Consider the following 14,656-nt stretch of genomic DNA (forward strand, 5'->3'; position numbering starts at 1 on the left):
ACATGGTCTGTAATAATTTCCATTGAAAAAAAAACACTGAAAAACAAAAGATGAAAAACAGAGAAATACATAGGAATTCTAAAAATAGGAAATTTATACACAAGGACAATAATTGGCTTTCACAAGTTTTATTACATTTTGTGGAAACCTTTAAATTAGATTACAAAGATGACATCTGGAAAAAAAATAATATTTTTTTAAGTGAAATTGGGTGTCAAATAAGCAAATAATGTTTTACACAAATAAATTTGCATACTCATTCATAATGAATAAAAAAAAGTTATTTTCAGAATTTTTTTACACTGTCTTGTAGTTTATGTGGTAAAGAATGTACGTGCCAAATTTTGGCGCGATCGCCGGCCGAAATCAGAAGGGGGGGGGGACATCATCATCCCCCCTCCCGTCCATCTCAAATAGCCCAGTCCTTTTAGGGTTAATGGTACGAACTGCTTTGTGAAACACCATCTTCAACATCTACAAAAAAACTTTCTTGAGATCCAAAATTTTGCCATAAAAAATATCTGTATATATACCATTCGCAAGATGAAGCATTGATTGAAGTAGTTGCATAGTAGAAAACATTACTCCCATCCCAACTTTTGCCACCAAATTCAGCCCCAGGCCTCATCATATTTTAGCTTCTTATTCTAAATTAAAGACTAATCAGCAAACTTTCTAAAGACAACCTTTGTAAAACTTTGCTAGCACAATTTTTTTAGGATATATGTTTTCTGTTAACAACTAGTACTTTACTTCTTCTTTGGATCAACAATGATCTAAAAATATATAATATTTTTTAAAACCTTTACGTTTTTACTCTTAAATATTACAATCAACTGACTGGAAAATTGTTGAAAGGCCCCTTACTCTGTCAAAAAATGCTGCCTAGATTTTAAGAAAATGTTCTCTATTATGAAGTATGAGTATGCTTACTGATCTTGTACCAAAAAAGTATATTTTCCTGCATTGGATTTGAAGTGTAAGTGGAGCATCTATTTGAATCTAGAATCTCCAAACATGGCAGTCTGTCCACTTCCTGTTACTAAATCAGCTGACCAGAGGACTGTCTGCAGGCTACATGTTTTCATCACGAAACACGGTGCTCAAAAGTTAGTGAATCCTACCAGAAAATGAACATTTTTAAAGTGTTCTTCTTTTCTGCCATGTTTTAGATAAATTGTGAAGTCAGGTGATAAAATATAACATTCAATAAAGTTAGTTTCTCTGGGCTTGTTGGGCACTATAGCGTTGTTGTCTACATTTAACATGAAGGAGTGGATTTTGTGATGGGGTTCAATAACTTTTGAGCACAACTGTATACTTTTATGAAACTAAAATGGACCCTTCTTCAATATCTGATCTTTACCAATCCAACCACAGAAACCTATCGCCCCCAGTCCTTGCTTTCTTCTTTGGCAAACTCCCTTCCTCCTGCTCTTCTGCTTCTCGTTTGAATACATTAGGCTCACCCTGACATGCAGATCCAGGCATATCAACTGATGGATCTTCAAGGCAGATGATGCTACTGCTACTGAAGTCACTGCGGGCATCAAAATATTCATCATCATCATCATCATCACCATCATCACCAACCCCACCACCACCATCATCAACATCATCATCATCATCATTACCATCATCAACATCATCATCATCATCATCACCATCATCAACATCATCACTATCACCATCATCATCATCATCACCACCACCATCATAACCATCATCATCACCACCACCATCATCATAATCATCATCATCACCACCACCCCCACCATCATCATCAACATCATCATCATCATCACCATCATGAACATCATCATCATCACCATCATGAACATCATCACCATCACCATCAGGGGTAGCATCGACAGAGCGACCGCCATTATCTCTCTTTAACGACTTCTGGGGGTACTCAACTTTACCAGTGGTGTTAGAGAATCTGGAAACAAAATTCTCCTTCGGTACCCTTGATAACTTCTTCGGCCAATCAGAGCGATACCTGGCTTTCTCGTCTTCAGCATCTTGAGCATCAGGATGATCATCTTCATGATCATCATCATCATCATCATCACCATCACCACCACCACCACCATCATCATCAACACCATCATCATCAGGGGTAGCATCGTCTTCGGCATCTTTGGCGTCAGGATTATCACCTTCTTCTCCCTGGGACTGCATCCAATCTATTTTCCCAAGACTCTCATCCCTACATTCTGCATTTTCGTTGTCAAATCTTCCTGATGGCTCATCTGCACCATCGGCCTGATCATTGACCTTGCGTGTTTCAGCACTGTCTTTGTCCAGAGCTGTATCACCACATCCCTGAGGCATCGGGTCTTTATCCACAAGGCTGTCATTGCTGCATACCATATTTCCTCCGACACACTCTCCAATTAGACCCTGTGAGCTGGACACAAACTTCTCCTCTACTGCACTGCACGTCTCCTCTGACTGATTGGAGGATGTGCTTATCAAGTCAATAACATCATCAAGGGTCTCACCTTGGACAGTGTCCGGTTTGCTTTTAGAAAACATCCATTCTACATTCTCAAGGCTACTACTACTGCAACTAGAATTGTCTTGCTCACTCTTGCCACAGCTACGAGAAAACTCCAATCTGCTACATTTTCCCTCAAGTTTTGATGCTTTCTCTGTACAGCTCGTTTCTTCTTTTCTTACATGACATATCTTTGTATCTTTGTATATCGGTAACAAAGGCATTTCTGAAATGTACAAGTAAATATATGGTTATAAGGACATGTGTAAGCACCATCTTCTAGTGGTTCTGACTCTCCAAATACAATTACAGTGTCATTGGTTTGAATCCAAATCCAGGTTTTAATTTCCTTCGACAAGAAATTAATTCAAATTGTCTGCACTCGACCCAGGTGAGGTGAATGGGTACCCGATAGGATTAATTCCTTGAAAGCTTTACCGCCTATATGGCGGCTCAGCTACAAGTAGGATAATGGTATGATACCAAGTACAAGTACCCTGGTATTAACTTTAGGTAGAGTATATGATTAAGTTATAGTAGCTGCTATACGGTATACATGGTTCTGTTATCATTATATTACAGTGGACGGATAACCAAATGGAGTTGTACCTTGCACGGTCGGTTTTCTTTCTATTTTTCTAGAACAGCTATCCAGTTGATTCCCACGATTAACTGTAAAAGGGGCTGCAAGCATGGAGCCAGGAATTGCAAGTCTTCTCTCTGTAACCTACAAAATGAAATAATAAAATGAACAAAACGTGCCTGAATAACCAATCTTACCTCACTTATTCGGGAGTGTGTTGGACACTTTGCCAATCCGTATATAAGAAATGGCCAGATATGAACATGTGTATGTCTTTTGTTTTGAAAAAGATGAAGCAAAATGAAAGACAATCATGGAACATTGCAAATGATATTTGGATGAAGAAAACAGTGTTATGGAGACTGGAAGACTACCATCACAAAGTTACCAACTGCTCCCGGACAGTCCCTCATACAAAGATGTACAATAAACTATCAAAGTATCAGAACTGTTAAAGCCAATAGGTTAATGGTGGAGTCCTGGGGCCATTTCATTAAAGTTACAAATGAATTTACTGAAGACTGGTGACCCTTTCTTTTGCCGAATGATCATCCCATGTAACGGACTTTAGCAACCAAGAGCATGTTCCAGTTGTGTGTAACTTAAAGTATACACATTTGGAGCTGATTAAGATACATTTTTTCTGAACTCGGGTTTTAAATTATACCCTGGTTTAAAGTTGTGGTTTAACTATGGAGAGCCAATTGGGGCACAAGTCCCTAACAGTACACATTCCATGTATTAACTCATATGACATCCGCATTGTTCAGAATTGTCTGTGAATGATAACTGAATTATTTGTCTTCATTGTAAAACATAACAAACATACCATGTGAACAGATTTTAGCATGTTTGGCTTCCCATAATTTAGCACAGAGTTAGAACTTGGTCTAAGTTAAACCTGACTTCAGAGTTCGGGCCATAGTGACTTTAGAGCGGGATTCCTGGTAAAAGGTGCAACACAGACTTGACAAGGTATGGTGGTATGACCTTAATTTGCGCGTTACCTAATTTTGCGCACGGTCGAATATCTCTATATCTAATTAATATCCTGAAAACTGACATCACCAACAGAAAAAGTGACCCTAAATTACTCAGTATGATAATTTTCTTGAAGGTAAGGTCTCAATTTGTGAAAACATTGGCAAAACATCGGCAAATTTTATTACCTTTTGCGTCCGCTCCAAGAAAATCCGATCTTCTCGACAGGCATCAAGAAATCGCCAGTTTGCAAGCAGAGGTCTCCAAATAAGTAAAATGTGATACCAACCGAATTTGTGGCATCTTAACCTCCATCTGATATAATTATCTTAGATTTGTCTACTTGATGTCGCTTCTAACGCTTTGCAAAACGATCATGCGCAAATTATGGTTACACTTTTTATGACACTTTTACAGCCGAGAGTGCACTAGTCGATCGCCATGGAATTTTTAGATTGCGATACTAGCGAAACCCTTGACCTACTTTATAATTCTGTCAAGCGAATTTGACTTTGGGATCTTGCCTTCCGTCTGGTATAATTGATTTTGGTTAATTTTGTGTGAACTGTGAGATATTTTTGAAAATTAACTTCATGATAATTTTTAAAATGAGCACAAATTATGGTCACCCCATCATACCTAAGCACCAGCACCAACATGAACATTTGGAAATCCAATTCACGCTTACCTTTGCGTCATACTCGGCGAGCTTTGCCCTCAAGGTTTTGCTATCCAATGAAAACAGGAGATCATGATCGCTGATCCCGCTCACTGAAATAGGGGAAAGGGCATTAAGATTGTGATTTCTTTCCTTTTTTTTTTGGGGGGGGGGGGTTAGAATGAGAGTATAATCCAGCTGTCAGTTGTAACACATAATTCTTGATCTCTTAGAGTAGTGCGACATGGCGAGTCATGTCCACTCACTGATGAATCAAAGTACTGTCAAGGAAGCAAAAGGTCATGTTTATGAACCTTATATTCGTCAATGGTTAGTCAAGTACTGTGAGTGTGTCAAATTAAAAGAAGCGTCTGAGATGCGTCAATAGCCACCTTTCGCAAACCTCAGGGACGGTAACATTAGGGTTCCCTAACAGAACAAGTGGAATGCCTCTGGCGGTCTCACCTGCATCACGCGATTCAATATAGCAGCAGTGCTGACTTTGAAAACTACTATAACTTGCACAAGATGTTCAGTGATACTTGGTTACTCTTTTATGAACTAGACCAATACACTTACAGAGATATGATGGTAATTCAACAAATAACCCCAACATGGCCAAAATTCATTGACCTTACATGACCTTTGACCTTGAACATGTGACCTAAAACTCGCACAGGATGTGCAGTGATACTTGATTACTCATATGTTCAAGTTTCATGAGTCAGATCCATAAACTTTCAAAGTTATGATGGTAATTCAACAGATACCCCCATTATGGCCAAAGTCCATTGACCTTTGACCTCGGTCATGAGACCTGGAATGCGCACAAGATGTTCAGTGATACTTGATTACTCTTATGTCCACGTTTTATGAACTAGACCAATATACTTTCAAAGTTATGATGGTAATTCAACAGATTTGGCCAATTTGGCCAAAGTTCATTGACCCTAAATGACCTTTGACCTTGATCATGTGACGTGAAACTCGTGCAGGATGTTCAATGATACTTGATTAACCTTATGTCCAAGTTTCATGAACTACATGTAGGTCCATATATTTTCTAAGTTATGATGACATTTCAAAAACTTAACCTTAGGTTAAGATTTGGTGTTGACGCCGCCGCCGCCGTCGGAAAAGCGGCGCCTATATTCTAACTCTGCTATGCAGGTGAGACAACAATTATCCAATAATCGTACATTCGATTTTTACGATTAATTGTACATCAATCATCGAAAACTGTTTTACATTCATTGCTAAGCTTTGTGATACAGGCTCCATATATCTGTTGTGGGTTCGGATCCCAGCAATGGGAAAAGTTCTGTTTTTTGTGTGCACAATTCTTTCACGCTATTAAATCCCGTGTTCATGCATGTACGTCTGGTCATCATTGTATATGCCCCCTGAGCCGACGGCGAGCCTCTACTATGACAGTTGGCTGGAGATATTCGAAATGCAGGGCCCACAATAGATTATGGCATGGATAAGAAATTGGTTTTTTAAACAAATCGAGTACATATTGAGTGAGGAAAAACTTACTGAATTAAGGCTTATATATAGATCATTACAGTCCATCGAATCGATATTGCATTTACTGTGGATTATTGGTGGATCACTGGCAATTGATTCCATGGATCAGATCACCTCTCCAGCCGAAACCATTTCGCATGCGTTGATATGTACACAGCATATGCAGTAGGCCAAAACGTCTGAATACCAGCAAAATTTGCGGGTTTTTTTTTAATTTTGTTTACTCCCAGTACACAAACGATATGCTTCTAGCACACAATGTAATGGGCATTATGTTTTACTTTCCCCAGAAATTGGGGATTAGATTCTAATTCCCGGGGGGACCACTTCCACTGATGAGTGGATACCAGGCACGACCATGGGATTTCGAAAAGCACCCTAAACAAGGGAAGCAGGTCTTTTCCAGATTATGAAAATGCATCTCTTAACAAGTATTTGGCTTGTGAAACTCTACAAGTATTGGAAATATATCCCTTTCTCCAGTATTTTAAACATCGTTTTTGACACCCTTATAACGTTACATATGCCTATACGTAACGTACTTGCCCACTCTGTACCCATTTACGCGTGGTCGCGCCTGGTATCCACTCGTCAATGGAAGTGGGCCCCCGGGCGGTCTCTCGAGCTCTGGGAGGAGCCAAATGTGGCTCTGGAAAGTCGTCCTAAATCGGCTATATCGCTGTTACCATAGTAGCAACCAGAATTTAGCACACGAAACGCATATTGAATGTTTCCGTTGCTTATGCGAAACGTAAAAAAAATCTCATATCACACAATTTGCATTGCATGACAGAGTTTTACGACCATGACGACGGGCCCAAAAGTCTCTTCCAAAATCAACTACCGTCGTAAGCGTTCGCGTTCTCCATCGAAAGGTCGGGAATGCTGATAAATGATGAGTCACTTTCATTGACAAAGGGTGCGTCATGTACCAAAAATGTGCATTCGCATACATGTAGGGACAATGAAGCACAAATCCTGGGGGTCAAGATGTGTGTCTCACAACTAACAGCTGTATAAGAATCACGGGAGCATTTCATGAAAGGACTTGTGAGATGTTAAATCCGACAAAGTCTGTTTTATCCAACAGTTACCAGTATGGGGAGTGTTGTGGCCCAGTGGATTAGTCTCCGGACTTTGAAATGGAGGGTCGTGGGTTCGGATCCCAGCATTGGGAAGAGATGATATTTCAAGTTCGATTTGAAGGTCTCCAGTGATGGTATAATTTTTAAATTCAACGTCAAATTATTCCAGAGAGAAGGTGCCGAGGCAGACCAGGGGGTGTTTCACAAAGACTTAAGTATGACTTCGAGTTGCACTTAAATACCGAGTTGCGTACGGTATCAGGGCCCTGGGAACGATTTTTCAGTGGGGATGTTGAAATCTCTCCTCAAAGGTGGGGGGGGGGGGGGAGGGAACGCAATTGAGTTTTCATTGTTCTTTTAAACACACGCACAACAACACACACACATATATATATATACATATATATATATATATATGACAGTCACTTCTTAGCTTTATTCTTATAAAAGAACATAGATATATAATTAGATAACTCGAGCGCGAAGCGCGAGCTACTTTCTTTGGGGGAAATTTCATATATTTTGTCCTGAAAATTGAACATTTTGAGCAATGTTTGTGGTCCTGAAGAAGATGCATATGTAACAAATAATAACTGCGAGCAGATATTTTTACATACGCTCTGGCATGATCGAAAGGGACGTGTTATAAGGACTGTTTGTAGTTACCCATGAAGACGATAAATATATCAACAATCAAATAATGCAAGCGCGAGCTGAAAAAATGTATATTCCGACCTAAATACAGGACATTCTAAGCACTTTTTGTAATCATGAAAAGGATAGGTATATAACTATACAAATGGTGCGAGCGCGAAGCGCGAGCGAAAACAAAATTGAGACTTCAGACCAATTAAAACGAGACATCTTAAGCACTTTTCTAATTATGAACAGGAAAGGTTTATAACTATACAATTGATGCGAGTGCAAAGCGCGATCGGAAAAAAAATTGAGAATTCAGACCTAAGAACGGGACATTTTATTCATGTTTTGTAAATCAAGAAAATAATAGGTTATTTGGTATCTTCCTACATTAATAATGTGAGCACGAAGCGCGAGCAGAACATTTTTGATATTCTAATCTGAACCTTTATGATTTAAGCACGTTTAAATGGGTACTCCATACTTAATGTAATATGGTTACAACAGATAAAGAAAATCTAGACGAACAAAAGAATAAAGATTTGATCAAAAACAGACAAGGAATATCAAAGTTATTGCATTTTAAAGATTAGCATTATTCCGGTGAAACAGTTTTAGGCATGTCTTCATTAATATTCGATGAGCAAACTGATGATGTCATATCCCCACTTGTTTTTTGTATTTTATTAAAAAAAATTAGGTTCATTCAGTATTTCCCCTTCAAGAACCAAAAAAGTTGAATTGACAACTGATTTAGTCCATTAAATATGAAATGATTTTGATTCCATGTAATAACATAAAAAAATGATAGTGGGAATGTGACATCATCAACCCACATATTAAATATTCAGGACGACATGCATCTCACCGTTTTCACAAAATATTGCTAAACTTAAAAATTAAATAACTTAACTATTTGTTATCAGATTTTGATAAAATTTGTTTATTTTGATAAAATGTATTTGATATAAATATTTTCAGCCCGGAGTATCCCCCCCCAAAAAAAAAAGCTGCGTATCTAAATTAACATGCGTGCGCTTGTTTAGATTTAGACCTAGTATCTGGTCATTCTAAAAACATTTTTATTATAAAAATCAATAATGCGAGCGCGAAGCGCGAGCAGAAAATATCTTATATTCCGATCTGAAAAAAGAGTGAATTCAAACACTATTTCAAGTACTTTGTCGGAAAATTCTGACGTGAGGGGGGGGGGGGCAGGGTCCTACAAAACGTCGTTCATTTTCATTACATTTCTGTCATTTATCATACCTACCAGATTTCCAGGAGGTGCTGCCTATGGAAAATAAAACACGTAGCAACCCCAAATTTGGGGGGTGCTTCACCCCCAGCACCCCCGCTTCCCAGGCCACGGGGCAGGGTGAAAAAGACTGTGAAATTTGATTTCTATTGTCTGACTTGTAATTGTTTATACAAAACACGGGCGGTCGGGCGCTCGCACACTAGTCTTGATTCGACATAAAACCTGAAAGTATCAGGTCCAACCACACCCTATCGAGAAGTGTGTATGGTTATCACGTATCGCGCGCGACCACGTCTGTATCGTGCCGGAGCTTGAACGAGTCGCGTTAGGAGGGATCGATATATGCCGGGATATATGTTATTGGAATATGTAAAATACAATAGTAAATGATTTGTAATTGTCGGATGTGATAATGTACATTATAACATATTTATAAAAAAATACAGGGGGAACCTGATTTCATGGAGGTGCTGCCTATGGAAAATGATACACGCAGCACCCCAGGAAAATTTCTGGGGGTGCTGAACCCAGCACCCCGCTTCCCAGGTCCATGTACGGTATGAAAGGCTTGACTGCATTGGTCAGATTGTATCATGAGGACGCGCACTCCTGCGAATCTATCAATAAGATTGCGCGTTGCATATCATGTATCTTTGTGAAACACCCCCCCCCCTGATACGACCATTTGTCAGATGACAAGTGTTGATAAATTGCACCTCAGGAGAACACTTTTGTTATCAACATTTCTTGTCTGACAGACAAGTAGACAGATATGACAACTTTGTCAGATTTCGGTTGGCTGAGCTGTACAGTTCCTACGGCAACCGTCAGATAAAACATCCGATAAGGTCCTTGCATGAATGCTCCGCGAGGCTGGTATTCAATTCTAAACTTAGAATCCAGCAAACATTTTACAAAGTATTTTACTCAGCTATGAAATCTATCAATTTCTTTCAATTCAATTCAATTCGATTCGATTCAATTCAATCTTTATTTCGCAAATAGGATAAAAATACAAAGAAACGTCAAATAATGTGATTAGATAATAAAAATAAATTGTGTGGCTTTCCATGAAAATTATAAGAAACCTGTAAGGCTGGATCGCCAAAACATAGTAAAGACACAACAATATTAAAGAAAAAAACATCTCTTTAATTGTCATTTGGTTTACACTACACTTGTTCTAATTCTCATCTAGTCCAAAGCCCAGATGGCAGTGTTTCCACAGATCCAAAACAAATTTCCCGAAACTGAATTCCAAATTTCTGAAATTCAGAGACATTTCCTGAAATTTTCAAGTTTGATTTTTATTAAAAAATCTGACAATAATACAGCGAGCCTGAATTCGGTCCAAGTGACCAAAATCAAGGATTTTTTTTTTTTCACGCCCTCTTTAAAACTAGGAAAAAAATTACGAAATGCGAGCGCGAGCGGAAATTTTGTAGCTACGTATACAGATCGAGGTAAACAATTCTTTAAATAAAATGAATGTTAAAAGTTGCTACGTTTAATTATTGTTTGATTGCAATTTTCAGATTTTCTGGAATTTCCTGAAATTTTTCATTTCCCGAACCTTTCCTGGAAAAGGTCAGGAAGAGTGAATACACTGCCAGATTGTCTAATTTCCTCTTTGTCCACTGATAATTCTGCACTCTGACAAATGAAAATTAGATTTACAAACGGTTCATTTAGCCCGTTGCCAACTGGAAGCGGGCGATACCCGTACAAAGTCTATGGGAATTACAGAATTTAGTATTCAATTGCTTAATGCAGGGGATATTAGACCACATGGGTTTAGCCTTAAACTGGAAATTTGACAAAAATGATAAATGTACCAAATGGTTCCCAGACGTGCTAGTTGGAGACAAACTAAAATTAGACCATATGGGATGAAACCAAAGGATAGTAGACAAAGCGGGCGTAAACAAGGCCCCTTCTTACAAAGAGTTGCGATTGATCTGATCAACCAAAACTGTGGAAAGCCAGCAATGTCAAAATGTATAACGCAAGTGTGTTCAAAATGTTTTCTAGATACAATGTACAGTATATTCATATACATGGATTCATGGATTTTCACAAATTAAATAGAGAGTACCAGGAATTTATATTAAGGAATCTGTTTTTATATTACCTCTTCAAAGAAATTTATAATACCGTGTGGCGCATATAAATTCATTACTTCTATGTCAAATTATGACTTTCGAGCTTCCGGATCACTACTTTTTACTTTACAGTTTGGCACCTTTGGCAGTTAATTCAATTTATGTATGTCTCCATGTAATAGCTTCCAGTGCCTGTTTGCATGCTTGAGTACCCATCTTCAGATTGCATGGTTCCAGCGCGGGTGACAATTTTGTTTCATGCAGTGGTCTGTGGTTTGGTGTCATGTTGTGGGTGCTCAAGCATGCAAACAGTGTATATTTATATCATATTAATTTTATTCATATATTTATCTTCACATAAATGTATTATTTTGATGTATTTATGTCTTGTGATTGATAAATCTTTGTTCGAAAATGCAATTATTGTTATTAATACGAGTCTGATGAACATTTTTGTGTTTTGTAACTGAACATGACAATAAAATAAAATAATTGAATTGAATTGAATACATGCATAGTTGTCTTTGGCAATTCAGGGTTTCATCTGTGTTTCCAAAGAGATGCTGTGCCAATTGTCTGTATTAAAAATTATGACATTGATACATTTCCATATAGGTTTTGTTAACTGTATCAGTCACAACTTCTTTGTAAGACGGAACACAGGTGGAAACTTACTCTTCGTCATCTTATACATGTACATGTAACATGCATTATCAGTTACCTATTGTTTTCAGGAATGCAATGTGTTGATCTAGTTCTCTCGAGGACTTTCTCTGCCATCCATGGAGACCTTCCAGCTGTTTCTGTGTAACAGATACCTCGGTGTCTTCAAGCTCAAACAAGTGTCTTAGCTCTTGGGTGGTGAAATTACTGGAACAGAAAGAAAATTCAATTGTCTAATTGCAATGTAGCCAATTTTGTCTAATTTATACGTATTCATGTCATATCAATAGAAATGTCATTAGAAGTTTAATTGTCTAATTGCATTTAGCCAATTTTTTTTCTTCTAATTTATACGTATTCATGTCATATCAATAGAAAGTTCAATAGAAGTTCAATTGTCTAATTGTAATTTAGCCATTTTTTTCTAATGTATACGTATTCATATCAATCGAAAGTGATGTAATAAGTCTAGCTATTACCTGTATGTATCTATCAGAATCCTTGAAGACTGTCTATGGCAGATCTTTTTTTCCATAGTAGTACTATTACATAAAACCACAATAAGACACTTTAAAGCCAGAGGCCCGTATTCTGAAGTCAGGTTTACCTTAGACCATGGTCTAACTCTGTGCTAAAATTATGGGAAGCCAAACATGTCAAAATGTTTAATAAAGTTTTTTAAATACGTTTCTTATGTTTACTGTGCTCTTTCCTGATTCAACGATGGTAAAGAAAATAGTCCCTTAAATATACTTCCTAGACAATAATGAATGATTTGAGAGCCAAATTAGCTGAAATATGATATATCTGATGTTAGTGATTTGTGTAACAATTGGCTATCCATACTTAAACCACAACTTTAAACCTGAGTTTAAGTTAAACCCGACTTCAGAATACGGGCCAGAAAATATAAAAAAGTGCTATATAATATTCAGCTATTACCTGTATATATCTTCCTTAAAATTGCCCGTGGTCTGCTTGATAAGAGATTTCTTGAAGACCTGTCGACGGTAGATCTTCTCTTCTATCGTCCCGCATGTAATTAGCCGATAGACTATCACCGACTTGGTCTGGCCAATACGATAGGCTCTGTCTACTGCCTTATTGTCTGTGAATGGGTTCCACCTTGGATCAACTACACATAAAAAGCCACAACAAGCCACTTAACCCTAATAAGACGGGGAGGGGGGGGGGTGCTGATTCAGCCCCCTCGACTTTTTTCACGATAAATCCGCCGTGCAAAGGTTTTGGGTTGCGTCGCTCGCTGACTTTTTACTTTCAAGTCTCGCGCAGCTTTTGAGACCAAAATTAGCATAATTAGCAATGAGATTTTTTGCAGAAATTGATCTTATAGTTTTGTAGATAATGCCCTGTGTAATGCGCGGGCCATTATTTGTCGCGATCGACGGCCGAGACCATAAGGGGGGGGGGGGGGGCTGAATCAGCCAATAAGTGGTGGTATTCTGATGGCCTCACGGGCCTATTAACATTGGGAAAGCAAGAGATATTCATTCGAGCCAACCCATTGCTATTTTTTTTATTTTGATATGGCTGATTGACAAAGTGTATGCATATGATTGTCTATCTAACACTGATTCTATTTTTGGTAATTACTGAACTTGCTTTTCCTGATTTTGGGAAGAAATATCACCAATTTTGGACTATATTTTGACTGGCGGAAGGATTAGGGCTATTTTGCTGTTTGAGGTGATGAATCTGCTCCCCCCGAAGGTGTCTTCAAACACGCCAATTTATTTTTAAAAATGAGCCGGTCGAGGGACCCTTTTCTGGTCAGATATAGATTGCCAGATATATATCCTATCCACTGGTAGTAAACATTCGACCCCCGAATTTCATCCTTATTTTTTATGAATTTTTTAAAGTGCCAATTTAACACACGAGTCTATGGGGAATGAATTAGGCCTGTGAGACCTCTAACCTTGACCATGCCCATGGCATAGCCTATTACAAGGGGAATTCCCTAGTGGATGAAATACCTGCCCAAACTCTTCAGTAGCAGATTGCTTTCACTAGTATACATGTTTCAATCATCAAGAGGTCCCAAAACTCAACTTCATGGCTATATACAAGGCTACATAGGGGGTATAACAGGTAACAAATTTGTATTAGTAACTCTGTGTTTGTGTACCTAGGCTAGGCTGTGTAGGCTGGGTGTTTGTCTCTGCGTTACATGTTGTCGTGTGTTTTCGTATACTGACGAGTGCTGCTGTAAATCGTGTATAGCACCCATCACAAGATATAGTACACATTAGATAGGCCTTGCATCAATTGCACTTGTGAAATTGGTCCATGGGGAAGGGAAGGAGAAGAGAAAACTTAAGAATTTGACTGAAGAGTGGTGGATTCAAGAGGGAGGGGGGGGGTAGAGAAAAGCATAGTTAGTATGTTGGGGGGGGGCTGAGAATGAGTGCTACTGCTATCTTGTTCAACTTTTACTGACTTCTAGCCAGACTAGCCCCCATCCATTTAGAATACAAGCCATCTAACCTCCCTCTCTCCCTGTCTCTGTCTCTTACACCCCTTGGGCCCTTGTCATAGGAAGATGTGAATGTATGTTGATTCTCATTTCTTTTTATTGTTATCTAATTTAACTCATGTGAATCTGGTATTTATATTGTGGGCAGATCTTG

The 14,656-nt window shown here is 38.4% G+C and overlaps 1 protein-coding gene across 1 annotated transcript in view; it reads right to left on the bottom strand.

Moving 5' to 3' along the window:
* Window positions 1–1,279: 1,279 nt before the first annotated feature.
* LOC135157317 (uncharacterized) overlaps window positions 1,280–14,656 on the bottom strand; it is a 46,188-nt gene continuing 32,811 nt past the window's right edge. Inside the window, exons 7-11 of the mRNA XM_064112481.1 lie at window positions 12,948–13,140; window positions 12,064–12,212; window positions 4,756–4,838; window positions 3,113–3,230; window positions 1,280–2,729 (exon numbers count right to left, since the gene is read on the bottom strand). Coding sequence (XP_063968551.1) covers window positions 1,363–2,729; window positions 3,113–3,230; window positions 4,756–4,838; window positions 12,064–12,212; window positions 12,948–13,140 — 1,910 coding nt within the window. The 3' untranslated portion in view covers window positions 1,280–1,362. The remainder of the gene's footprint in view (window positions 2,730–3,112; window positions 3,231–4,755; window positions 4,839–12,063; window positions 12,213–12,947; window positions 13,141–14,656) is intronic.

The sequence above is a fragment of the Lytechinus pictus genome, chromosome 17, assembly GCF_037042905.1.
Source record: "Lytechinus pictus isolate F3 Inbred chromosome 17, Lp3.0, whole genome shotgun sequence".
Lineage (NCBI taxonomy): Eukaryota > Metazoa > Echinodermata > Echinoidea > Temnopleuroida > Toxopneustidae > Lytechinus > Lytechinus pictus.